Source organism: Dryas octopetala, chromosome 4, assembly GCF_963921425.1.
Source record: "Dryas octopetala chromosome 4, drDryOcto1.1, whole genome shotgun sequence".
NCBI lineage: Eukaryota > Viridiplantae > Streptophyta > Magnoliopsida > Rosales > Rosaceae > Dryas > Dryas octopetala.
Window position 1 is genome coordinate 22,725,292 of NC_141369.1, and position 26,921 is coordinate 22,752,212.

Below are 26,921 nucleotides of genomic sequence, written 5' to 3' on the forward strand. Positions count from 1 at the left end.
AATGATACTAGACTCATTAAATTTCTTTACTAATAATGATTTTATTGTGAATAAATGAGTTTTTAAGTGAATTTAAATTTTAATAAATAGAAAATGCAATATCATTATTTTGAAACACAAATTTCTATTTTTTAACAACAGAACCATAAATCATACATATATTTGAATTTAAAAAATTATTATGTATAACTAACATACAACCATATATTATAAGAGAAAATTACAGATTTAGTCAAGTTATTTTATACCTAGTTCAATTTTGGTTCACAATTTTTTTTAAGTTCTGTTTTGGTCCACTAATTGTTTTACTTGTTTGATAAAGGTCCAAATTTATTTTCTCAAATTTGGCCTGTCTTTTACCCTATCAAATTTAATACAAATTCAACAAACATATATTTGTTTTAAAACTATCCATTTCTTTTTTACCATATTCAAATTGGAGTTCTAAAATTTAAGATAATTGACCTCAAACTATGGTACAAAAAACTGCCAATTTTTCAAACTTCACCAAATCACAATTCTCTTAGATTATAATACTCCAAATTTGTTTTTATAACTAATACATGATGAAATATAACTTATACTTCAATTATAATTGAAGAAAACACAACCCAAAGGATTTAAAGTCACAAATCTGGACCTTTATTGAACAAATAAAATAATTAATAGACCAAAACAAAACTTAAAAAAAATCTTGAACCAAAATTGAACTAATAAAAAATAAGTAAACTAAATCTGTAATTTCTTCTATATTATGATATAAATAAAAGTTATTAATATTATACTTTATAAATATAACCGATCCACAATCACCCATTATATTTAATAATTTTTCCCGCTTTAATAGGAGTAAGCTCAATATCTCCATCTTAATTATTTCCATGGGATGATAATAAGTGATGTCAAACTCATCAAAACCCAAACTTTTGTTTGACATTCCATTACAACTCCACCACTGACTGGAGTTTCATAAGAAAAAAAATTTCCCAACAACGTTTCCAACAGTCTCTCATCACATGAGAAAAGCAAATACATTACTCATGAAAGTTTTTCCCCGACAGTCCACCCGCATATTTCATTCTTTGAAAAGTGTTGGTACTAGTTTATGATGCAGAAATTAGAAGGGTAACTCCACTTATTCAGTGGGGATTAGCTACTTAACAAACATATAATATAAAAGAAAACAAGCATCCATGGGATTCAGGCTGCATGAAATCAACCCAACATCTGTTGAAGCTCATGCAACTCCTATAAACACCGACCACTGACGATGCCCTGAAAAAATTCTGACCAGAAAAATTTGAAACACCAATCAAGTAGAAAAAAAGTGTTCAACACCTTGACCACAGAAACGTGAAATAATGAAAACAGAACAGAACATACAATGTTAAACAAAAAAATAAAGTAAAATACAATTAGAGAATAACATACAACAAAAGGCGGTCACAAAGCCATCTAAACAGATCAAGGTACACCTAGTTCTTTGTACAAATCCTTGGTGAAATTAAATCATCTATATATCCGTCAACATAAGCATCTCTACTAGTTACATGTCACTGTCATTACCTTCTACGGTGATGGCGATGCCTGTCTAGCTTATCCCTACTATGAGTTGAATCGTCAGGGTCATAGTCATTCCTGCTTTCATCATTCCAATTCTCAAATTTGGCCGTGTCATAATCCTTTGGTGAGTGACGAGAATTTGAGGGTGAGTATGGATAAGAACCTTCATTGATTGAAGAGGTTCTTCTACCTCTGTCTGATTGGGACCTTCCAAAGGAAGGGCTTCTTGGTCTTGAAACATTACTTGAGCTTTGGGAGTTGTAACTATAGTCATAACTACCATATCTTGGAGGGTAACTAGATGGGCCAAAACCTGGGTCAACACCAGGAGGACCGTCATCTCTAAAATCCCGGGACCATCTTTGCTCACGGTGATGCCCTCTGCTGACAGGTTCAGAATAATGGTTCGATCTGCTGTGTGAGTGGTTCCTAGAATGATCTGAAAATGAAGGTCCAGGTGCCCAAAGTCTCTCATCAGCATTTTCTGGGATTGGTGCATTTAATCCTGGAAATTCGACTGTCATTTTCCTCGGTGGTTCAGAAGGTTCAGGAGGATTGTCTGTTTCAATAATTTCCCCATCCTCCTGTTCTTCCTTTTTTTCCCCATCAGCATGTATTATAATCCCTGATGGCTGATCCTCATCATCCGGATCTAAGAATGTCAAGATAAAGTGTTATCGCACGAAAAAAAGAATCTAAAATGTAAAAGGAAAGGAACCAGTACAATCGAAAAAATATGACTAACAGTGGAAAAACATTATAGTAGCTTGTTAAAACTAGAAACCCGAAGTTTGATTTTTCCAGAAAACAGGATGTTCAAGGGCACTCTTCAGGAAATCAGCAGACACTTCCTCTAAACTAAGAAGATACCCCTATGTCTATAGAGTAGTAAATATTTGGGAAATAATCTCTCCATGAAATGCACACCCAAAACCAAAGCACTGTGAGCCTCTTTCAACCTGGACTTTATTAATACGACCCTAATGCAGTTAAATCAACCCAATCCAGTATATAACATGTCAACAATATTACTTATAATAAAGAGGGCTGCTATTTGCACACCTTTTTTTTTTTCTTTTTGCACGCCCTTTCTCACTTAATTAATCAATTTACAGAATTATCCCAATGTAAAAAGACACTAAAGAACAATTTATATTTACCCCAAACTTCTCTCACCTCACTCTCTTTCTCTCTCCCGAACCCATGCATTCTCTCTCCCGACCACCTCCCTCCCTCTCACGACTCCACCTTGCCGCCGCCAACCTTGGCCACGCCTGCCATCGCTGGCCACCTCCCGGCGAGCAGAGACCACCAGCGGCCCTCTCTCTCTCCTTCCATCTCTCCTCTCTCCCTCTTTGCAACTGCCTGCGCGCAGCACCCAGCCTCCATGAGCTCACTGTCCTCCCACACGCTGCTACACCTCCGCCCGCAGCACCTCGTCTTCCACCTCGAAGCCTAGAACCAGGCCCATGTTGGCTCCAACTCCAGCCTCTGCATAGCACCGTCCGACTACTCAGCCTCTCAGGTCACCGCCTCCCCGCAACGCCTCTCCTTCCCTCTCTCTTCTGTCCATCTCTCTCCTCTCTCTCTTTCCCTTTCTGTATCTCTGTTCGAGGAAGCCATGGCAGACAACCACCGAACATCAACCATTAAAAAAAAAAAATGCAGTTCGGCATGTTCGGCATGTTCGGCGGACCAGTGCCTAACCGGGCTGTTTCGTTCAGGCCTAACCGGGCTGTTTCGTTCGGCAGTCATCTGCCGAATATAACAGGATTGTTTGGCGGATGATTGCCGAACGAAACAGCCCACTGGTCCGCCGAACCTGCCGAACTGCAAATGTTTTTTTAATGGTGTTTGGAGGGGAGGAGAGAGAGGGAGGGTGGTGCTGCGGAAGAAGAGAGAGAGATAGAAGGGTGGTGCTGCGGGGAGGAGAGAGAGAGAGAGAGGTCGGTGCTGCGGGGAGGAGAGCGAAAGGGAGGTGGTCGGTGAGGGAAGGAGAGAGGGAGGGGGAGGGGCTGTGTGTTTTTTTTTTTTTTTTGGTCTGAGTTGATGGGGTGTGGTGGGTGAAGGGGAGTGTTGTGGTGAGAAATTTTGTGAAATGTATAAAATAGGGGTATTAGGGTAATTGGAGGGGTGTGTTAAAGAGAAATTTAAAATTTTAGGAGAATGTAGGAGGTGTGTAGGAGAAAAGGGTGTGCAAAAAGAAAAAAAAAAGGTGTACAAATAGCAGCACTCATAATAAATTATTCTGAGCTTCATCAAGCTTTCCATTAATTATTCATCAAAGTGACAGTACCAAATTGAGTAAAATATTACCTAGATATCCCGGTGGGTATCCAATTTCTCGCATTCTGTTCAGCCAAGGAGGTGGATCAAGCTCCTGCACAACCCCCAATAAATAGATAGGTACATATGTAAATGAAATAAATAAATAGAAATTCTTTTTCCAAGAATAAAAACTCCTAGAAAGGAAACCAAGCTCTAACATGACCTCGGCAGATTCATCAAATTCATCTTTACATGTTAAATTGAAATAACGAAAAATAGAAAAAAAACAAAGTTCAACAATCAAAATAAACTAGAACCTAGCATGTCTAGTTGCTCAGAAGGTTCAGAAATGGTCTTGCAATCTCAACCAAAGAAGTGTGATGGCATGGTACTACATAATAACTATATACACCTTCAGCAATGTGTTATTTCCACAAGAATACAACACTTCGTCGACAAATCTTACATCCCAATCAGATTGTGCCGGCTGCACATAGTTTCTAATACAACATATTCTCTTATAAGTCCTTAGTTTCTTGAAGGTGAAAGTCACAGTACAGTATATCCGAATTCAGGTCATGAGAATGAAAGTACATCATATATCATCTTCTAAACTAATAGTATCAGCAATTGAGCTAATATTCAATTGACAGTATTTGCCTTGTAATTATAATGCCAAATATGAAAACACCACTAAAAATAAAAAAAAGTCTTATATATTAAACACAAAGGGTTGTGATTTACCCCAAGACCCAAAAACTTCCGTGTCTCAGCATCAAGAGCACCAGGTCTTAAACCATCATACTTTCCAGCTGGAGAATTCTGATAATATCGAGTTGAATTGCGAGAACTAGCATTCTGATTTCGTTTAAATTTGCGCTGCTTGCGAGCATTATTGACAGCAGCATTGTCACGAGGCTTTGGGCAATCCTTCAACGAATGATTGTAAGAACCACAATTGAAACAACGGCTAGCATCATCTATGATCTCCAAGCCTCTAAAAAATTAAATATAAAGAAAGAAAGATATAAGAAAATCTGTAAGTCATTCTAACAAAACAACTTTGTTTATAAGTAGAAGTGATGCTAAAAAAAACCATGAAATGGATTCAAATAAATTCACCAACAGATAAACATGTGACAAAGCCTGCATTTCCTGCCATGACTAGATCAAGGATCAAATGAAGACCTCTACTTAGACACCTAATGATTTAAGAGCCCCCTCAATCTACACTCTTGCTATTTATTATCATTTTTAGTCTGGTGGTTTCTCCCTTCCGAAAGATCAAGGACTTAAATATGTCTATCAGAAGGATTAAATCCAAAACATGGGTAAATAAGGAACCAACTACAACACCTTCAACAAATAAGGTAACACTTCAATTGAGATTACATGGTATAAGGGAGAAAAATGTTTACCCCTCCACATTGCTTGAACCACCAGCCAAAGTCAAACCTAAGGCATAACCACGATCATATTGAGGCACATAATTGCCATCCAAAGGAATGGATTCCTTGTTCTGTCCTTTCCTTGTTTGGTTGTCCATCCAAAAAGACTGCACATGAAAAGAATACTTTAGAAGAACAAATGAGATAGTACTAAGAAATAAAAACTCATAAAAAACATTACTTCTTTCCTGTTTTTGTGCACCACAACTCAAGTACACAACACACACAGAGCAAAATAGACACAATAACAGGATACTCACCACGGCAGACGTCCTCTCTGTGCCAACATGAAGAGCAGGAAAGAATGTATCTTCACCTGATTCCAGCACTTCAATAGGATCCTGAACGATCACATGATTCAAGTAGTATCCATAAATCCATTACAGCCAAAAGAAAAAGGAAATATAATGCACAAAAACACACCATCACAATTTAGTCAACAATTCAAAACAGGTAACACCCATTTTATTGACTCTACCAATTGAAGATTTCACATTCTCTAAGATACTCTTGCTTTCATTACATATCACCAAAAGTATAACAAAAGAATTCATTCTTTAAAGCTTAGTCCATTTCACAAAACTTAGGATTGTTAACCTAAACCCACCCCAAGTTTTGAGTAAAGTGTTCAAAGGCAAAAGCACATGGAACTTAAGCACTTTCTTTACAAACTAACGCTTTGGATAACCCATCCCATTGGGAAGAAATGGCCAAAAATAAATTCAATTAAAAAGCATGATGGGAAACAGATCCTCCAAACTGTCTTAAGTAAGATTGCTAAGGGGTAGATTAGAAAAATCATCTGATAATCTAGAACTCAAATATAATGGCTAAAATATTCAAGAGAAGTTGAACCAACTAAAATCCAGACATCTCTATTCATTCTGAAATTTGGTTTTTTTGTTTATTAGTTTGTTTCTTAACCCCTCCCCCCCTCCTTTTTTCTGGGTTAAATACAACAAATATCAATACAATGGGTTGGATCTAATTATTTTAAACGAGTTTGACCATTTATTCTTGGTGCCTTTTAATAGAATTCTTATAAATAACAACTTCATATTGAATCTACCCAGCTCTTAAACATCCTTTATAATAAAATCTAAAGAATCATATTCCCTAGTATAAATGAGTGAGTCTTACTTGAGATGAAGAAACATGTTGAGCATGCCACTCTGACCACTGCTGTAATACTTCTTCAAGCTTATGTTTACTAGCTCTAGAAAAATTAAAAAGAAATATGCTGAGAAATTGGCAAATGGAAAACTAACCACAATTAGGATTATATATGCATATATATAACTATAATCAATAAGTACTTTGTATTATTTGTTGGTTTAAGATTATATAAAAACAATTCGCAAAAAAGAGTACACCAGCCCAACCTTGTTAAGGAACTATATGTTACACGCACTGAAGCTTGCTGTTCATCAACTGTCATTCGGGATCTCTTAACACCTGATATAGCTGGTAATGTTGAATTATGGAGAACAGAAGTTAAACAATCAAGCCATAAACTGAAAACAACCTAAATTTCAGTATCCTTAAAATTATTTTTTAAGGCATACTGCAATCTACGGTTGTAGAAGTGAAACCTAATTGCATGTATTTTCCAAGTTTTTCAGTTAAACAGATCTGGATAATATACAAGAAGAAAACCTAAGGATAAGAAATGTGGAGAAGGATACGAGTGCCATCCGTTTTGTGGATTCCAAAGGGGCTTGCATCTTGGACTGCAAGGTGACCATTCTCATGCACCTTTGAGCACAAGATATTTGACTCCTGTGCAACTGTAGCAGTTTCAGTCATTGCAACATGTACTTGCAGCAGAGACGACTTGTCAACCGAATCATTGTTAAAATTTGACTCTGGTATTGCATATTGAACATCCCCCTCCTTGTGACCCTTTAGTTTGATTTCTTCATCTGCAGAACCATAACTGCTCAAAGCAGGGAGGTTTCTTATGTCCTCAATTTCCATGTCTGAATCGCTACCAACCAATTCTTTTTCAAGATTTGCTTCCAGTACGCAATGGCTACCTTCATTTTGAACATCACTCTCATGCCCCAGATTCTCACTGCCTTCATATTGAGCGTTGCCCTCATGCCCCAGATTCTCATTGTTTGGTTTATCTTCTTTATCCTCAGAATTAGTAGGTAGAGAATCAACCTCTTTAGAGTCACAATGACTATTATTAAGTTCATCATTCACATCCCCGCAGCCAGAATCACCAGAAGCAGCAATCACAATAAAATCCTCAGATTCCATATTTATTGAAGAAGCAATTTTTATTTAACAGGCTATTCAGAAACTTCTCTGCAGTACATGAATATCATCAGTTAACCAGAAATCCAAGACTTGATGTATACATGAATAATCATCAGTGCAGAAACTTCTCTACAGTACACAAATGTCTTCAATTTTGGTCTTTGGATAGAAATATACAAGACTGAAATAAATATAATTAACCACCAACATATAAACTAATTAACCAATATAATTTAATAAGATAGTCATGTAGAATAATAAATTGGCATTCTCTTGTACACTCTTTAACATAACCAAATATCCAGACACACCACTACCTCAACTCATAAAAATCAAGCAAGAAGCAGACAGAACAATGAATTATCACCAATTTCCATAAAAAAAGAAAAAAAAGAAAGGAGAAATATTTAAACAAAAAGGAAAGAGAAGGCAATGGCATATGATAAGAATGCATTCAAGCTCCATTTAGCTGCCGGATAAAAGGCATTAAAGCTTAATCCTCAAAACTTATTCACTTTCCCACTTAAAATTCCTCGGTTTCTTGGAAACCAAACGGAGAAGAGGGAAATGATAGAAAGCGAGCTAAAATTAGGGATTTGAAGAGTGCACTTACCATGAATTGAGTGAGATTAGGGTTTTGTTAGAATGCACCGAGCTGAATCAGAAGGCCTGGAGATGTCTCGGATTTCCGAGAGAGAGAGAGAGAGAGAGCTGATGATTGGGTGCGCTACGGCGTACGGAACAAGGCGGCCTCTCGCCGCCGCAGCTATTTTTAAGCTATTTCTAGTGAGGAGAAATCATTGACTTTTTTATTTGTTTAATCATCTTTTATTTTTACTCTATTTTTTCTTCTTTTCTTTCCTTCTCTAAGATAGTAAGATGGAGATATTTTTGTTTTTTCTATGGAGATAATCGAGATTAATAGGGAGGAGAATGACTCTTTCCCTTAATAAATCTATTTGTTATCCAATCCTCATTTATAATGCTATAATTATTTTTTTATAAACTATAATGGTATAATTCAAGATTGTTAATGGGTAGGAAGGAAAGTTGAAGGGGACAGATTGTAGACACTCAATGCCACAATTATCACAAATGCTCTTATTTTACTAGATTCTTTCATGTATCACGTTATGAATTTGAATAATTTGATTGAGTAAATTTTTACTTCAATTTATATAAATTCTTATTTGAATAAATTTGTGATGTAAATCGAAAATTCAATAACATAATATATCAAATTATGTGATAAAAAAACGCTCACTATTATTACTTAAACGTTGGACTACCTCTCTAAAGATGTGACTTATCACAAGCCAATTATTAGGAGAGGTGGCTTGATAAGACTATGTTTATATATGCATAACATAGGAAAAGATACTCATCCTCATATGAATCGTACGCAAAATTGAAAGAGTGCCATTTTTACTGGCTGCACATCCATAAATTAATCACCAAAACTAGCCATTGGTTCTACTTGGTCCACATGTACTCAAAAGATAAGCAGCCACTGCTGCATTACAATTTGCAAGTCTTCTGTGTATGTGGGAATTGGGAAATGTGTAGCTGTATGTGTATGACACAGTGATCTACTTCCTAATTAGTTGAGGATAAAGCCCTTCTCCTCTTTAATGATAAGCTCCTACTACCAAAGGGCGTGCGTGGTCAGACCTGAGCGCATCATCCATTTATCAACGGAGTTGTCACACAAAAAGCTTCGAAGTTGGTATTGTTGAGGGATACAGAGGCCATCTCAGAGAGGCTATCAAAGTTGAAGTTGGAGTTGTTTAGGGATTGAAAGGCCATATATTTCATCAGATCCAGCCTCAAAGTTGAAGTTGGTGTTGTTTAGGGGTTGAAAGGCCATATATTTCAGCAGATCCAGCCTCAAATGAGGGATAGAGACGATAAACATAATGAGTGTTTCAGTTCACAACCCATCAACCTATCAACGGTGGTGGTGCCACCTGCCCACCGTCCTACCTATCGCCAGCCCCCGTGGCTACAATCCGCTGGCCGTGGTGGAGTCGAGTCCGGAAGTGGGCTCATCCAACAACTAATTTCCATTCTGCGCAGCCCCTCAAATTCAGCCCATGAGTCGGTTAGATTTCCACGGCCCACAATCCGCTGGGCCGTGGTGGAGTCGAGTCCGGATTCAGCCCATTTGAGTCGGGTAGATTTCCACAGCCCACAATCCGCTGGGCCGTGGTGGAGTCGAGTTCGGAAGTGGGATCATCCAGCGACTGAAGATTTCCATTCTGCGCAGCCCCTCAAATTCAGATTTCCACAGCCCACAGCCGTTTCAACCCTAAAATGCCCTATATATACCGTCCTTGGCCACTCAAAACCCTATACCGTCCTTGGCCTCTCAAAACCCTAATTGATATTCCAAATGTCTGCTCTCTTTGACCCCTCGGTTGACGACCTTCCCTTCGGCGCTCTGAAGATAGAGGACGCCAACGGGGTGCTGGAATTCGCCGGAGAAGATGATTCTGAGTCTGAGTCTGAAGATGGAGGACACCGCTTCATCCCCGTCGTCCTCTCCAGCACCCCGTCGGCGTCCTCTATCTTCAGGGCGCCGAAGGGAAGTTCGTCAACAGAGGGGTCAAAGAGAGCAGACATTTTGGAATATCAATTAGGGTTTTGAGAGGCCAAGGACGGTATAGGGTTTTGAGTGGCCAATGACGGTATATATAGGGCATTTTAGGGTTTAAACGGCTGTGGGCTGTGGAAATCTGAATTTGAGGGGCTGCGCAGAATGGAAATCTTCAGTCGCTGGGTCTCAGAGTTCAGTGATTCAGGGGAAGTGCCTTCCCCTCCGGCGAAGGTGGTGAAGACTGACTTGGTATGTCATCTGTTTATTTGGTGTTTGAGTATTATTAAACTGAAAATGTATCTAGTGGTTTGGAGAAAGACGTCAGTTCGATTTTTCCAAATGAACTTGAGTTCTGATTAATTTGAGTTATGTTGGTACTCTGGAAATATGTAGTGTTTTAGGATAAATTAATACTTCGAAGTTAATAGTATTGACATGGAAGCTGTAGTCTAATGTATGCATTGGCAATGTTATTGATTGAAGTTGGTTCCATTGCTTGGTTGAATTCAATGTTTATGTCTTAGTGACTGCTGGAATTTTGTATAGTTGTTGTGTGTTACTTGTTAGAGTGCATCGTATTCAGTACAAAGTACGGTGTTACTTTTTAGAGTCCATAAACAATGATTTCTTTAAAATCAACCTAATGAAAAACATGGATTCAAGTGGGACATGGAATTCTCGTCTATTAGTTTGTATTGACAATGTCATTGAAGTTGGTTACATTGCTTGGTTGAATTCAGTGTTTATGTGCTGGTGACTGCTGGAATTTTGTATGGTTGTTGTGTGTAACTGGTTAGAGTGCATCAGTATTCAGTACAAAGTTGTGTGTTACTTGTTAGAGTGCATAAACAACGATTTCTCTAAAATCAACCTAATGAAAAACATGGATTCAAGTTGGACATGCAAGCAGGCTAATAGTTTGTATTGACAATGTCACTGAAGTTGGTTCCATTGCTTGGTTGAATTCAATGTTTTTGTGCTAGTGATCGCTGGAATTTTGTGTAGTTGTTTCTAACTTGTTAGAGTGCATCAGTATTCAGTACAAAGTTGTGTGTTACTTGTTAGAGTGCATAAACAATGAATTTCTCTAAAATCAACCTAATGAAAAACAGGGATTGAAGTCGGGTTATTTTTGAGTTTATAGAACCCCAGTGGTCTAGGCATTTAGCATTACGCCAGATAACAGCAACAATAAAAAATAAATGGAAGTTGTCATGTTTCTATATATCTAACCTTTAAAGCCTGTTTCATTGATACATCAAGAACATTGTGCATAGGAGCCTACTGTATAAACCTTTTTCATTAATGTCTGTAGTCCCTTATGTTTCATATGTTTTTTTTCAATCTTTCGAGTGTACTGTTGTATTGTTTCATTAGTACTTGATGTTTGGAATTGTTATTTAGTATGTTTTGAATAATTTTTTTTATTGTTAAGTTGAAAATGTATCTAGTCTTTTGGAGAAAGCGATATAGTTTGAAATTTATCTTTTACATATCTGTAATGGAGTTGACAATTGATTTTTTTTTTGTTACTCTTTTGGATTAGGTGAGCAGCAGCGCAGCACAAGGATTGGAGTTAGAGACCAACTGTTTAACGTCACTGCAGTATCCTAGATTTATATTAATATGTTAATGGATTTAGAACTTGTCTGTTATGATTAATATTAATATATTGTTAATGGATCTAGTGTGGTTTTTATCTAGGTTTTTCTTGCCATCTTCTTTGGTGAGAATTGGATTTTGTTTGGTCCAAAACTGAGAATTGAAAGGGCCGGTCGTTTTACATGATTTCAATAAAATGCTTTTGCAAAATGTAAATATGAGAGTCCAAATCTCCTGTCTCCTTTTAATCTGTCTCTTTCCTGTCACTTGCTTATACAGTTGAAATTACAGTACAATAGCACTAATTAACCTAAATAACAGCCCTCTTATTTACAAAAAAGTTTCGTAGGACGGTATTTACTGAAATAAAAAAAAAATACTGAATATCATAGTAATGCTCTTTGTCCCATAAAAAATTAAAAACCTAACTTCCTCTCCACTAGAGGTATCAAATATCGCACTCTTGTTTTTGGAAAGAAACTATTGATTTATTTCTCGGTCTGTTTCATATTTTATTATTTCTGTTGGTTTACTAATCTTCTGTTGGTGTAATGAATTAATACAAGAGGCCGGACAGTAGCGGCAAACGCAAAAGAAACCAATAAATTCAAAGTGTCTTCCTACGACCACATTCCATCCAATCCTCACCCTCATCCTCCCCACTCTCAAGTACTAGTATGAACAACTACTAAGAATTCATACTAGTATGGGTTTGGTTATATGCATAACATAAGAAAGATTATCATCCTATGCAAAATTGAAAGAGTGCCCTTTTTGCTGGCTTCACATCCATAAATTAATCATCAAAAATATTTGGTCCACATGTACTCAAAAGATAAGCAGCCACTGCTGCATTACAATTTGCAAGTCTTCCGTGTATGTGGGAATTGGGAAATGTGTAGCTGTATGTGTATGACACAGTGATCTACTTCCTAATTAGTTGAGGATAAAGCCCTTCTCCTCTTTAATGATAAGCTCCTACTACCAATCATCATCTTCTGTACAGACTCCACTTCACAGTCATGATTCACAAATCCTATTGAGCTTGATGCTGCCTCTGATGGGCTTCTCTTGTAGTCCCTTGTAAAGAACCCACCATCACCTGAGCTATCTGCTTCCAATGGTGCCTTCCCGGCCCTTGTCTTCTTCACAAGAAGTCCAGCTACTCTCTTCCTCACTGCTGCTGTTTTCTCTGGAAGATGATGTATCACTCATTGTGTGGAAGACATGAGTAACACTCTCTTTCTTTGATTGTCATATCAAATGCCTTCTTTTTGAGCCTGAGAGAACGCTGAAATGAAGGAGAAAAAGGAAGCAAACATATTTGAGGAAGCGAGAGGAACATGGGTTCATAAGAATTATTGTGGCTGTTGTATACAGCTAATTTCTCAGGATGAGAAGTTCATTGTTCAAGCACAAGCACTGTGTAGCATCTTTTAAGTACATGCTAATCTAGTATAAGCAACTTTGATCTCCAAAAGTGAAACGTACACTTTTGGGTTCGTAGCTGACACATAAGTATATTCACCTACTGTGTGGCTGGTCTTCCCCTCCATCTCTGTCTGAGAAATATAAACTGCATAGCCGGTGCAGTCAAGAAATGGAGAGACTTGGATCACAGAATCCGTTGCAAGCTGTTTTAAATTTTTGGATGGGCTTCTGGGTTGGGCTTTAGGCTGGATTCTTTTCGTGCTGAATAGTCGGGTTTTGGGCTATTTTGTAGGGCCCGTTTAATGGAGTTTCAGTTGGTGTGTGAAGTCGGTTGGAGTCGGTGAGGCGGTAATTCTGTATGTATCGGTCTAGTCAATATAAAAACACGACGTCTAACTGTCTAAGGTTTACAGGGGTTCAAAACCTGAAACAAAAACAAGACGACAATGAAGGAGGTGAAGGTCACAGATATTGACATCAAAGACGAACAAAATGGCACATTGTATTCCACCTTTTTCAACGAGGATGGCACGCTTAAAGTCACTTCTTTCTCTATTTACTACAAAAAAAAAGTGGATGGTACACATTCCTCTCTATCTCCTTTGTTTGTTAGGGAGCGCATAAATTGAGGGAAAATATTTGTTTTGAAGTTTTTATGGCATATATATTTTTAATTTTTCATGATAACTTAATTATTCCATTATTGAAAGTTTTTAAATTATTATTATCGTAATTATTTAAAAGAACAAAACGCAAGTTTCTCACCTGCTATGAGCCTCTGCATTATTCATTGCAGAAGTAAAATTGCAAGAAGGTTGGCCGGCGGTGGAATCTGCTTTAGAAGAGCATGGTATTTCATGTGAACTGAATGTGGTATGTCATGTTAAATATAATGTGATTTTTTGAAACTCAATCTTATGTTGAATTTGTAGATATGAATATGATCTTTGTGAAATCAACTCTATATTTTGATCAGTAGTTTATTTCAAATTATATATGTGTGATTTGATATGAGGACATATTAAATTGTTGTATTTCTAATTATGGTCAGGTTGAGCATTCCATGACAGTCTCAGCAACCAAACGGACGAGATCCTTTACAAGGGCTAGGCATCTTCTTAAACTCTTGTCTGTAGGTTTTTCAGTTATGGTACGTACAAATGGCATATACTTTGTTATTGCTTTTCTATCTGTTGCGCACGAGCTATGAGCTATTCTGTAAGTTAAAATGATTTGAAGTACTTTCTAAGGCTGTTGTTTCGATGTAATTCTTCAACAGGATTGGTTGCAAGATGAATATTAATTACACATGCATATAATTTTATTTCAGAATAATTACATCTTAATTTTTTCATGGAACTGATGTTTTATTTGACCTATATTGTATTAATTTTCTGATTTGAGTGCAAAACGTTTTGATTACAGGCGATAAGAATACTGCAAGACAAAATGCAATGTTATGTCATTGAGCCCGACCCTTCTAATGGTCGGACTCGCAAAGAACGTGCGATCCTAAAGGTGGGTTTTGATTAAAATTCCTTCCACCTGTCAATTTTTCTTCAAACATATGCAAGTTATGAACCTTTTATCACTTATGTTTCTGGAAGCATTCTCTGTAGTTGTGGTGCAGCTAGGTTGTTTTCAGTTACAGGCTTCAGCAATGTAACATGGTGATTAGAGCTTTTATTTGACCTTAGAAAGGTTTAGACTTTAGAGTTGGTTAGGGTTTAGTGAAACACGAATGTGAGATAGTACGAGGAATATAAGCCTGTTTGTCCTACTACCTATTGCATGAAGAGACAGTCCCAATACTTCTTTCTAATGCTGGAGATTGCGAAAGATCACTGTTTAGCTTGTTCTAATCTCTAGCATTGTGTGCAGGAGGAATTTCGTAATTGGGTGGATCGCTTCAAAGGCCCCAAGAATTCCACCGCGAAGGTGCATAAAGTGATCTGAATCATGTTTTACTGCTTTAATTTTTTTTACTTGCTTCTCTAATTTTTCACAATATAATTTGGAAGCAGGCCATTTCTTGGATGACAGACTGTGGAATTCTTGCAACTGTAAGTGTTACTGTTCCTTTGTAATTTTGATGGTTGTGTTCTACATTCCTTTTCTTGGTCTTCCAACCTCCAGGTGAAGTGAGAATTACAACATTAATGATTTTTAATTTGCTTCTAAATGAATAGAGATTCACGGTGTCTGCTATTGGTCCTCTTCAAGGAATATATTTATTCAAGAATATTGTGTTCGGCTGCATGAATAATAAACATTCTCCTCTATCCCATGTCCGGAGGCTTAAGAAAAATCAAAAGGTGAATACTTTTGATGCATTGCATGTCTGAGTTGTAAAATGTGTGTATGTATATTCTATACACATTGCATGAGTTAAAGGTCAGAATTTTTTTTTTTTTTTTTGGCCACAAAGGTCAGAAGTTAAGTTATTGGCTTCGTAAGGTATTGTTGAGCTGATACTTATGTGGGCATACAGGGTCTTAACGAAACTATTAAGAAGCTAGAAAACCAAACTGGAATTACACCTATCATGGAGGTTGGTTGTTAGTTACCTTTGTTTTTTGCGTCTAGTATTTGAAACTTGTTCACTGTTTTAAGCTTATACAACATTAATTGGCGTCTTGAGCTTTAAGAGAGAACTTTGTGAATGTGGGCTATTGAATATTGGCATGCTTTTTATTGGTTGTGCTCAATTAGGCAGTGCGGTTCATGAAAACCCAAATTATTTGTCGTGAATGTATTTATACAAAGTTTATGGAAGCACTGCACCGGATACAAGATACAAATGTGCTAGAGATGATTGCAGACAAGTTCAGCTCTTCTGTAAGTAACTAATTTTACATATAAGCTATATTCCTGCAATGCCTATGGGGATTCTTGGGGAACTGATAGTTTGTGTGAATTTTTGGAGAAAAGAGTTAGACCAATGATCTTGCTAATGCCTTGTTAATGGAAGGTGGCACTACAATCTATTTATTACTAAAAGAAGGCTATGCAATTTTGATTTGCCTTTAGGAAAATTGCATAGTTCCTTTCAGCTATGTGTTTTTCTATTACTAGTCTCAATAGGAGGATGATTTATTTGCTGTTAATGAGCAAATTCTTATGAGTATGATTACTATAGGATTCTCCTGAAGTGCATGGTGATGCATCAGAGACGCTTTGTGCTATAATAAGGTTTGCTCCACCTGGAATTTCTACTAAAATCTCCAGCCCAAGGTAGCATTTGTTCATCATACATATACTAGAAATTCATATACACTCATTTATGCTCTAGCTTCTGTGTTGATTTTCGTATGTATACGTGTATTTTATGCAGTTTTATTCGAAGATTATTTCGGTATGCTTTGGAGGACTCACAACCACTATCTGTTCTCGTTAACGTATTGTCGGTATGCATGTCATTGTTAGACCCAAGGAGGATAACATTGGGCGCATATGAACATATGTATGGACCTAAAATTACTCATGGATCTAGAGTTACTGCTAATCCCGAGACTGTTGTGGGCATGCTGGAGATCCTAGGTAAAGTTATCTCCTTGATTTGGTGTGTGGTACTTACATGAAGCTAAGTTGGTGTTTGTGTATGACTGCTGTACTTGCATGTTCATTCATGGTGGTACATATATCTCTTGAATACTTCTCACAGCTGGATGTCCAGATGTAAAAAAATCTGGTTGCATAATTTCAGTCATGGCAGGTTTGTTGATTATGCAAAGAACAATTGAGCTGCTAACCTAACATCTAACCTCCATTGGCAAATTATGAAGGGACGAAATTTTGTTCTTTGAAGGAGAATAAAAACTAAATACTGATAATCAGGCTACCATCCTGCAGGCGATTTGCTGAAGCTATTAGATGTTTCTTCGGTGGACAATTTGTGGTTAACTACATATGGCAAATTACAGCCACCTCTTGGGACTCATCGTTTAAAGATATTAGAGTTTATTTCAGTATTACTGACGGTTGGTAGTGAAGCTGTTGAGAAGGAACTGATTCGTCTTGGAGCAGTAGAAAGAGTTTTAGACTTGTTTTTTAAGTATGTTCAGAGTTTTAATTTCTTGTTTTATAAAAAGTGAATTGATACAATTAAATATATGATTATTTCCCATTTTCGTTTCGAGTATTCCAGGTACCCATTTAACAACTGTGCACATCACCACATAGAGAACATAATAGTATCATGTTTGGAAAGCAAGAATGCTTCTCTTGTACAACATCTTCTTTGGGAGTGTGATCTAGTTGGAAAAATTCTTCAAGTAGAAAAGGATTTCTTATTGGCAGCTCATTCAGACAAACCAACAATTCCTGCTGTGGGTAGATCCCAACCCAGTATAGGCAATATTGGACATATTACACGCATATCCAACAAAATCATTCAACTGGGAAATAAAAAAAGAGAGATTCAGGCGTATCTGCAGGTTTTTATTTCTCTTTCTCCATATTTATATATGTTTCTTTGTCTTTTAAGTTTAGTGTATATGTTGGCCATTAAAAAAAAAAGTTTAGTGTATTATGTGTATATGAAATAAATATTTACAAGTGAATGGCAGTATTCTTTTATGGATTGAAGTCCAGCCTTTTAGATTGTTGTTTGAGTGGTTAGCAGACACTTTTCACTTCTTGTCTTCTCGTGTTGATTTTTTTGTATCCCAAGACTCTTCTTTCTATTAATTTTACTTTAAATTATAATAAGGTATGATATTCTTGTAGCTTTTTTTTGGCCTTTTCGCACTGTTGAAAGTGAAAAATTACATAACTTAAATATTTATTTGTTAATTATTATTATTATTTCAGTTAACTATACAGTCTATACCTTAAATTTTTACTACAACTTCATTTTAATACTTGTTCAATATGATTTCCTGTAGGCTTTATCAATTTATCCATCCCCATTCTTGGTTGTTGCTTTTGTATGGATTTATGCAGTTATTACCAACTAAATGTGATTATATATCTTAACTGAATAGTACAAATATGCTGCTATCATGTGATGAGAGAGATGTACAATCATAGGGTGCATACACTCTATGTGCGGCTAAATGGGGTGTGTACACCCTATGGTAGTTTCTTTTCCAGGAAAATGGTGTATAGCCTACTGTTTGCACTGTTCAGTCATTGTTTGAGTTCTAATACTTTTGACAGGAAAACTGTGACTGGATTGATTGGCACACAAATGTTCTATCGAAACGTAACCGAATGGAGAATGTCTGGGAGTGTGGGTAAGTTCTTCCCCCCAAAAGTAGTTTGTTTACTTCTCACAGAGTTGATTTGCAATTGCATATTCTTATTAAAGCTCAAGTTAAATCGCATATTGTTGTTGTCGCTTCTATTGGCCAATCAAGTGGCATGACTAGCCAATCACTCTGATCGGTCTGAATTTTTGTAGTTTTATTTTTACACACATATCACTTGGTACTCATTTATTGCTTGCCACGTGGAGCCCCAAACTCAGGAGCTAAAGTCTTAAGTTCTAAGATGATCCTTTCACACCCTAGAGTAATATGTTCTATTGGGATCGAAATCAAAAAGTAGAAAAAACAAATGAAAATACTTGGTTGATTTAAGTTGTCAAAATTGTCGATCAATTGGCCTCCTCAACAAATCAATCGGGCTCAGGCTGATTTGAATGGGATCCTGCACCTGAACGGCTTCGTGGTTATTTGTGCATATTGCACATATCAAAACGTTCAATGGTCTCTGAATACAGAAAACACATTACAACTATCAAACATATAATGAAAACACAGTACAATAGCACTAATCAACCTAAATAACAACCCTCATATTTACAAAAAAGTTTGTAGGAAGGTATTTACTGAAATTAAAAAAAAAAAAAAATACTGAATCCCATGGTAATGCACTTTGTCCCATAAAATCTCAACCTCCTATCCACTAGGGGTATCAAATATCGCACTTTTGTCTTTGCAAAGGAAGTATTAGAAACACAGTCATCGCTTGAGTCTAATTGATTTATTTGTCAGTCTGTTTCATTTTTCTTATTTCTATTGATTTACTAATCTCGTGTTTTCAGCTATCTAATCGTGGTGTAATGAATTATAACAGGGGGCCAGACAGTGGCAAACATGAAAGAGGCAAACATGGAAAACGCAAAAGAAACCAAGAAATTCAAAGTGGCATTCTACGACCCCATTCCATCCAATCCTCACCCTCATCCTCCCCACTCTCGAGGCCAATTCAACGACCAACTGTAATCGTTACAGGAACTAACGTTGGATGGCATGTTAAAAAATAAGGATCGAGACTAGAAGAAGACAATAATTAAGTGGACTTGGGGAGAGAGAGAGAGAGAGAGAGAGAGAGAGAGAGAGAGAGAGAGCATTGCCGCAGCTTATCAGACTTGGGTGTTTTCTGCATCTCTGGATGGCAATATAAAATAGGTTTTTTTTACTCAAATACCATATGGATTATAGAGGGTGTGCTTCTATATCATCCAAATTTTTTTTCTTGCTAATTTACTATCTAAAGTTATCAATATGTATCAATGTGACACATGTCATTCATATTTCTGTTAAATCATTAATTTTTTTTTTTTTAAAACTTACTAGTTTGCCCTTAAGTATAATTAAATATTATTTTTGTAAAATTTGTTAAAAATAGCTCGTGTCTTGAAAAAATTACCAAAAAATCATACGAACTCAGTGAGTACTAATTATCTAAGGGGTCAAAATATTATTTTTGACTTTCAAATTATTTTTGAAAATTACAACTTCTTTAAATAAATTATCAAAATCTCAAATAAAATTTTAAAAACTTGCTGGGTCTCACATCGAGGGTGAGGGTGGATTGGCTAGATTTTTTTTTAAGTTTAGAGTTCTATTTGGATTTTAGTTTTTTTTTCAAATATTCTATAATAGTATAATATGAATTGACAATAGTACTTTTTAAATTAATAAAAAAATTTACAAAAATGAATGTTAGGTGCCACATTGGCACATATTAATAATTTTATGTAGTAAATTGGCAAAAAAAAAAATTTGGGTGGTATGGCCTATGGGAGTACATCCCCTATGGCCTATAGTTCAGATAGTATTTGGATAAAAAAACCTATAAAATATAATCTTCTCCCTTTAAAGGGCAGCACGCCCATATATAGGAGGTCACGAATGCTCTTTTGTTGCAAAAATCAAGGTACGCTATCTGAAGGCAACAATGGTAAAAAGACAAATGTTAAGTGACCATGCATGTCATTTAACTGAACCAATAGTAAACTCAAATGTACCAGAATAATCATATGGAAGAAGTGCAAATGGAACAAAGTAACTACCAATATTTCATGGTAACTACCAATAATCGTACGAAGAGCTTCTCCAGTCACAGTTTTCGTCTCTGGCCTAAAGTACTTAACAGAATCCAACAGTTATTCAGATGACTACATTCTGAGCCAAACTCCTGCACATACATTCTGAAAAGGCATACATCTACCCCTTCAATCTTCTGAAACAAAAAAATAACCTGAATGCAGAAAAGAATGCTATTACGTTTTCTTGAAATCATAATATACAAGCTGTGATACTGAAATAGAGTAGATTCAGCAGAGGATGATGAGAGAATTTTATAACTTTATATATTAACACAGGAATCTCTGGATTGTAAACTTTATCTCACCATTGATCTGTATGGGAATTCAGCAGGGTAATTCTCGTCATGAAAGAGATCCAAAAACTGCTGCTTCACTTTTAGTGTTTTTTGAACAGATAAGACAACTCTGACAACAAGATGTTCTGCTCTTGGAACCTAACAACCCATCAGAAGAGTAGAGATTACTCCATCAGGGCCATTACAACCCATCAACCTAACAACCCATCAACACCACCTCAGAAGAGTAGAGATATTTAATCCATCTAGAATAGAATCAAAATGACCGTTTTGTCACTTCAACATATCTGACATGAGTTTTCTTTAGATTGTAAAAATAGTTCCAAGAGATTTTTCATCCTCTTCTGGCTCTCAGTCTCTACCTTAACCACCACCTCTGGATAGCTTTAAGAGGAGAATCCAAGAATGGGGCGTAGCGGTGGATGAGTGGATGAACAGTCCTCCCAATCTTAGTCCACACACTCAGATGGTAGTCAGCAGTCACTGGGGCGTGATACATGAGCTTCAATAGCTGTAAAACATGTCCCAAGGAAGACAATCATTAGCCTCTGCTTTAAGGTTGAGATTTTGTAAATAAATTAATAGAAATCAATAGTTTAACAAGTGGGCAAGGGGCATCGACACAATGCACACTTCCATGCATGCTTGCATGTATTAGTAATTTAGCGTATGTGCGTATGCTTGCACACATTGTGTGAGTATGGTGTGTGTGGATGGGTGGGTGGGTGCATTCAACACAATTGAAACAGTTTAGATTCAGGAACAAAGATTTCATTCCATATTGATGATAAAAGACGTGAAATGCACCTGCCAGTACATGAATGCCTGTATGATGTTGCGCTGCCACCTACAAATACAAATTTAGAAATTAAGGATATGCTAAAAGTGAAAGGAATCAAAACAACAGAATAAGAATGCATCTGTGAGAACAGCAGGCAGGTAAAATGGTTCAAAGCAACTGACGAGAACAATGATAGAATCAGAAGAAAGCCAAGTCCAATCTCAGTGTGTGAAGAGAGTATGCTGAGGGTAGTTGTATTTGACTCCACCCAAACACAACGCTCTTCCAAGTACTTCCTGTTGACCATGACAGAAAAGAATAATATTATTCAGTAAAGAATGGAACAAGTAGATTCTAACTCATACTGAGGTAAGTAATTAATTGTTAAACTGAACGTCAAACCAAGACGTAAAAGCACTGCATGAATCCTGAAAGAATCCTCATGACAGGGCACTCAAAATTACCAATTCGCAATGTCATAAAATTGATTTCATATAACAAAAGGCAACAATGAAATATCACTACTTCTGGGGAGGGGGTATCTAACACATGCAAAATATAAAGCAACGTTGTTAAGCATTAGCCCTCCTACCTGTACAATGAGGATTGACTAAAATTGCGCCTAAGGAACTTGGCAACAAGTTCAAGAGCCCGACATAGAATGGGAATCAGAGCAACTGCAATGGAGATCACATCATTAAACTACACAAAACTAGGAAATGAGCCTAATTCAGATTCAAAAACATTCAAGAAAAGAAAAACAAGAGAACTAGACGACTTGAGGACTAAGATGTGCTCACATTTGAGGCAAAGATGTGATGTGACAAAGGTAAGGCAGTATATCAAGTAGATAAAATCCTTGGTCATGATTATTAACTGAAAGTAAACTTGCAAAGCCTGCAAGTTCCAACCCCTCGGTTTCTGAAATAGTAGAGGGCACGTTAATGAAATAAGAACAAGGACAGCACAAACAAGTTGATGAAATAAGATCCAAAAGTGAGTAAATCTGAAACAGAAGATTTACCCCATATAGCGTGTACAAGGAATACAGAGAGGAACATGCCGTGCCCATAAAGGAAAGCCGATATGCCCTATGTGAAAGATTTTTGGGAACCAATGGGAAAATTGCAAGCACAGCCACAAGAAACACCTGCAGGGGCGAAAGATGAACAAATTGAACCAAAAACAACAGAAAAGATACTGAAGTGTAAGCAGAGTCAGAGTAGCTAAGAGTTCTATGACACAAGACCTCTAAGAGTTCTATGGTTGGATTGCAACAGATATTTATTCATGAGATCTTATAGATAATTTAAATGGTAATATCACAGAGGAAATCTCAGGACTAAAATTGGGGTCTAGTTGATTTTTTTATTTCTTAGATTTCTGTCTTGTTTACTTGATATTCAAACAAAAAAATGCATAATCTTTATTTTGAGTGGGTAGGTTGTTCCAACAACAAATATTTCAAGTATCTGTTACTAGTCATTCTCTTGCCTGCATTAAATCTGGTATTTTCTCTTCCTGTACGGTTTGAGGGTTACATGTCCTCCCACTTCATTACTAACCAGGAAGGATCTATTGTGGAGTTTGACAAAGCTAAGGTCCTAGTAACTGATCAGAAGATTTCAACTGTTAAAGAAATCGTTCCTTTACTGGAAAAGACAACCCAATTGAGTATCCCACTGCTAATCATTGCTGAGGATATCTCAAAGCAAGTACTGGAAACATTGGTGGTGAACAAAATGCAGGGTTTACTTAATGTTGCTGTTGTAAAATGTCCTGGATTTGGAGAGAGAAAGAAGCACTTTTGCAAGATATTGCACTAATGACAGGTGCTGATTTTCTCTCTGGAGATTTTGGTTTGACCCTTGAAAGTGCAACTGCAGATCAAATTGGAATTGCGAGAAAAGTGACAATAACAGGTAATTCAACAACCATAGTTGCTGACCCTTCTACTAAAGCCGAGATTCAGGCAAGAATATTGCAGATCAAGAAGGATCTAGCAGAAACAGAAAATGCAAACTTGTCGAGAAAGCTCTCTGAAAGAATTGCCAAACTTTCTGGTGGAGTTGCTGTAATTAAGGTATGCAAGAGCTACTATATTTGATATGATGCATGTAGAAAATGTAATCTTTTTTATTCGTGTATGTTTCTTATTGTGCATTTCTGGTGCAAACTGGAAAAGCTTACTGTTTATTTCCTTTTGTTTTCAACCATAACAGAAAATTAAATGAATAGTTAGTGTTCTTTTTCTCAACTCTTTTTTTCTACTTGTATCATTACTTTATTAAGCGATGTACATGTGACTTAGGTAGGAGCGCATACTGAGATGGAACTTGAAGATCGCAAACTCAGAATTGAGGATGCAAAGAATGCTACATTTGCTGCTATGGAGGAAGGGGTAGTGCCTGGTGGTGGTGCCACATATGTACATCTGTCAGAATTGATTCCCGTCATAAAGGATTCTATGAAAGATTTAGATGAGCAGATTGGTGCTGACCTTGTGGCAAAGGTAGGTTCTTCTTTTCTTTCCTTAACTCACACACACAAACAGGTATACTATGAACGTGCATGCATGCACACATGGACACAGACACAAACACCCATACAAGTAGGATCTGTCAATGTTTTCTCATAAAAAAAAAAAAGTAAGATCCGTCAATGTTGAATTGCAGGCTCTCCTTGCTCCTGCAAAATCAATTGCAACTAATGCGGGGGATGATGGAGAAGTTGTTGTGGAGAAGACTAAAAGTTATGATTGGATAATTGGGTACAATGCAATGACAGGCAGGTATGAAGATCTTCCAAATGCAGGAGTTATGGATCCTTGTCGGGTTTCAAAATGTGCCCTTCAAATTGCAGCCTCCATTGCTGGGGTGGTTCTTACAACACAAGCCGTACTGGTGGAGAAAACAAAGAAGGAAAAGCCAGCTGTTCCTTTTGTTCCAGGAATAACTCCTTAGTGAATGAAGTCAAGAGAGCTAGATGGAATCTGCGAAAGAGGCGACCTGGAAATTTTGTATCCCATGCTTTGCAACGAAGCTTGTGGATTTGAGTACAACATGATATGAAGATGAAACAGGCTTTTGAAGCTGTGGAGAGCTAAACAGATTCTGTTTTGCATCAGAATTTCAGTTATAAGAGAATGAGATGTCATATGCAATAAAGAGCTTGCATCTGCGGCAACAGTCACCCACTAGCAAACTGTGTTCCTACAAGCCAAGGATTCGTTCATTTTATGAGTTTTGATTAGTATGCGATAACAGTTGCTTGTACAGTTGTTAACTGTAAAAATATGTTGAATAGTATGGTTCTTGGAAATGAAAGCATTCTTAATTTGAGTTGATTACACAGTTTTTGGAAGCATTCAAATTGTTCTAATAATGCTAACTGTTTATCAACTGAATCTCTCCAATATTTCTTCAAGAACTTCCACTTCCCTTAACAATTGGTCAAGACCAGAATATGCCAATGTTCTATTAGCAATCAAACTCTACTTCCATTGGTGAAGAACTGGAGATGTATATACAACCTAATATCAGGTACCCAAAACCAACGCATCACCACTAAACAACCCAGCAGCTTAACGTGTGCACTAATTACTACTTGCCTACCATTCTTCCTCCACTGACTACACCTATGCTATTTTGTCATCATCATCTTCACCTACAGACTACCTATGCCATGGCCTTCACCTTCCCCTTTTCATTCATCAATTTGTTCTGCTTTAGCAGTGTGATCAGACATTGGAGTGCAACTTCAGCATCCTCACTCTTCATTAGCTCCTCTGCCACTTGTGCAGGAGTGACGTTTGCATTTTGTAGTAGACTTTCTATCTCCTCAAACACAGGGTGGTCTTCATAGATGCCCAGGTAATTGCGCGCCAATGTTTTAAACCCGCCATACGTGCAATACGACATGTGGATGTGCATGTCCATTCGTCCAGGACGCAGCAAGGCAGGATCAAGCTTGTTCACATGATTAGTAGTGAATACAATGATCCTCTCTTCTACACAACTAGACCACAGGCCATCTATGAAGTTCAGCAGTCCAGCTAGCGTAATCGGAGTCTGAAGAAAACAAAATGTAATTAGTACACCATAAAATTTTAGCCATTTTTATGACCTCAAATACCAATCACTAACAAATTTAGCCATTGACATTGCAAATAAAAATTAACACTGACCGCAGGAGAGTCTTTTTCACTGCTCTTTGTACTCCTCGTCGGATCCTTTCGATTTTTCAGCTCCAAACCACAATCTATGTCCTCAATCACAAGTATGGATTTGTTTCTTGTTTCAAGCAATACCCTTCTCAATTCCATGTCCGATTTCAAATGGGTCAGTTGCAAATCAAAGATATCAAACTTGAGATGATTAGCCATGGCAGCTATTAGTGACGATTTACCAGTGCCTGGAGGACCATACAGAAGATACCCTCTTTTCCAAGCCTTTCCCACCCTTTGATAGAACTCTTTCCCCTTCAAAAACCTGTCCAAGTCCTCCAAAACCGTTCTCTTCAGTTCTGGATCCATGGCTACCGTCTCAAACGTTGCAGGGTGTTCGAATTTGATTGCAATCCATCCGATTCTGAACTCCTCTGCCCTGATTGTATGCAGCTTGACAACCTTGGCTTCCTCTTCCATGGCCTTACACCTATCCAAAACATAAGGCAAGTAAGAACCCTTCACCATTTCCTTGTGCCTCACGTCAAACGAAAGCTCAAAGAAACGGTTCTTCTCTTTTACGGAATTGAACTTCCATTTCAGCTCAATGCCTTGGTACTCATCCTCAAACTCTTGGTCGTGCACAAAGTGATAGGAGGACTGAGTCTCCCTCCGGGTTTGAGCGATTCCGAGAAGCCGAGTTGAAGGGCTGGTCTTGTCTTGCAAGTAGAGCTCCGAAGCACTGTAGATTTCGTTGCGAACCATGCCATGGGATTCTTCGATTTTCAGTGCCATGGGCTGATCGTACAGCAAACGGTTGAAGAAGCCATGGAAGAGTGAACGGAGGAACCTTTGGATGGAGTTGGGTAAGGTTCGCTTGAAGAAGCCTATGAGGATGGAGAGGACGAACCTCTGGATGGGTTGGGGTACTGTTCTCAATCATTCGTTGCTCATGGACTGAATAAGCATCAAGGAAGCAACCATGGATGCACAAGCTTTCAGCCATTTTGGTGTGGAAACATTAATTTTTTTCACAGGAAGCATTGTGAAAATGGGGAAAGTAATTTTGGAAGCACCTGTGGAAAATGGGGAAATTTATATTTGGAAGGTCTTTAATCTTTATAAAGGAGCTGAAAAGAGTTTCTTTAATTAATCAATTAATAAATT

At 37.2% G+C, this 26,921-nt stretch overlaps 3 protein-coding genes and 2 pseudogenes across 6 annotated transcripts; 2 read left to right on the forward strand and 3 right to left on the reverse strand.

The window, feature by feature from the left end:
• Positions 1-1,400: 1,400 nt before the first annotated feature.
• LOC147288346 (Proline-rich spliceosome-associated (PSP) family protein / zinc knuckle (CCHC-type) family protein) lies at positions 1,401-8,382 on the reverse strand. Of its 2 annotated transcripts, none has more exons than XM_086242127.1 (9): positions 8,158-8,382; positions 6,965-7,587; positions 6,662-6,743; positions 6,420-6,495; positions 5,540-5,620; positions 5,250-5,386; positions 4,576-4,828; positions 3,880-3,943; positions 1,401-2,215 (listed from the first exon to the last, which is right to left on the reverse strand). In XM_086242127.1, the coding sequence occupies exons 2-9, from the start codon at positions 7,542-7,544 to the stop codon at positions 1,563-1,565; spliced, it is 1,926 nt and encodes a 641-aa protein (XP_086098253.1). In that variant the 5' UTR covers positions 7,545-7,587; positions 8,158-8,382; the 3' UTR covers positions 1,401-1,562. The 2 variants fall into 2 exon arrangements, with proteins under 2 accessions (XP_086098253.1, XP_086098252.1); XM_086242126.1 differs by having other exon boundaries at positions 6,965-7,592.
• A 1,813-nt stretch (positions 8,383-10,195) lies between these two features.
• LOC147288347 (uncharacterized) lies at positions 10,196-19,652 on the forward strand. Of its 2 annotated transcripts, XM_086242408.1 has the most exons (16): positions 10,196-10,389; positions 11,687-13,752; positions 13,970-14,046; positions 14,225-14,323; positions 14,599-14,691; positions 15,055-15,111; positions 15,198-15,236; positions 15,363-15,488; positions 15,665-15,724; positions 15,886-16,011; positions 16,313-16,407; positions 16,508-16,713; positions 17,026-17,227; positions 17,321-17,609; positions 18,334-18,410; positions 19,255-19,652. In XM_086242408.1, exons 2-16 carry the CDS (start codon positions 13,620-13,622, stop codon positions 19,442-19,444), a joined length of 1,869 nt encoding a protein of 622 aa, XP_086098534.1. In that variant the 5' UTR covers positions 10,196-10,389; positions 11,687-13,619; the 3' UTR covers positions 19,445-19,652. The 2 variants fall into 2 exon arrangements, with proteins under 2 accessions (XP_086098534.1, XP_086098535.1); XM_086242409.1 differs by lacking the exons at positions 15,363-15,488; positions 15,665-15,724.
• A 1,499-nt stretch (positions 19,653-21,151) lies between these two features.
• Positions 21,152-22,749, reverse strand: LOC147288348 (uncharacterized). The gene is made up of 6 exons (XM_086242116.1): positions 22,614-22,749; positions 22,390-22,510; positions 22,182-22,266; positions 21,772-21,885; positions 21,616-21,655; positions 21,152-21,319 (listed from the first exon to the last, which is right to left on the reverse strand). Exons 1-6 carry the CDS (start codon positions 22,659-22,661, stop codon positions 21,167-21,169), a joined length of 561 nt encoding a protein of 186 aa, XP_086098242.1. The 5' UTR covers positions 22,662-22,749; the 3' UTR covers positions 21,152-21,166.
• Positions 22,750-23,004: 255 nt separating this feature from the next.
• On the forward strand, positions 23,005-24,941 carry LOC147288349 (chaperonin 60 subunit alpha 2, chloroplastic pseudogene; annotated as a pseudogene). Its single transcript, XR_015121804.1, has 3 exons — positions 23,005-23,672; positions 23,901-24,101; positions 24,265-24,941. The product of XR_015121804.1 is annotated as a chaperonin 60 subunit alpha 2, chloroplastic pseudogene (transcript).
• Positions 24,942-25,266: 325 nt separating this feature from the next.
• On the reverse strand, positions 25,267-26,825 carry LOC147288350 (AAA-ATPase At5g17760 pseudogene; annotated as a pseudogene).
• Positions 26,826-26,921: the final 96 nt, after the last annotated feature.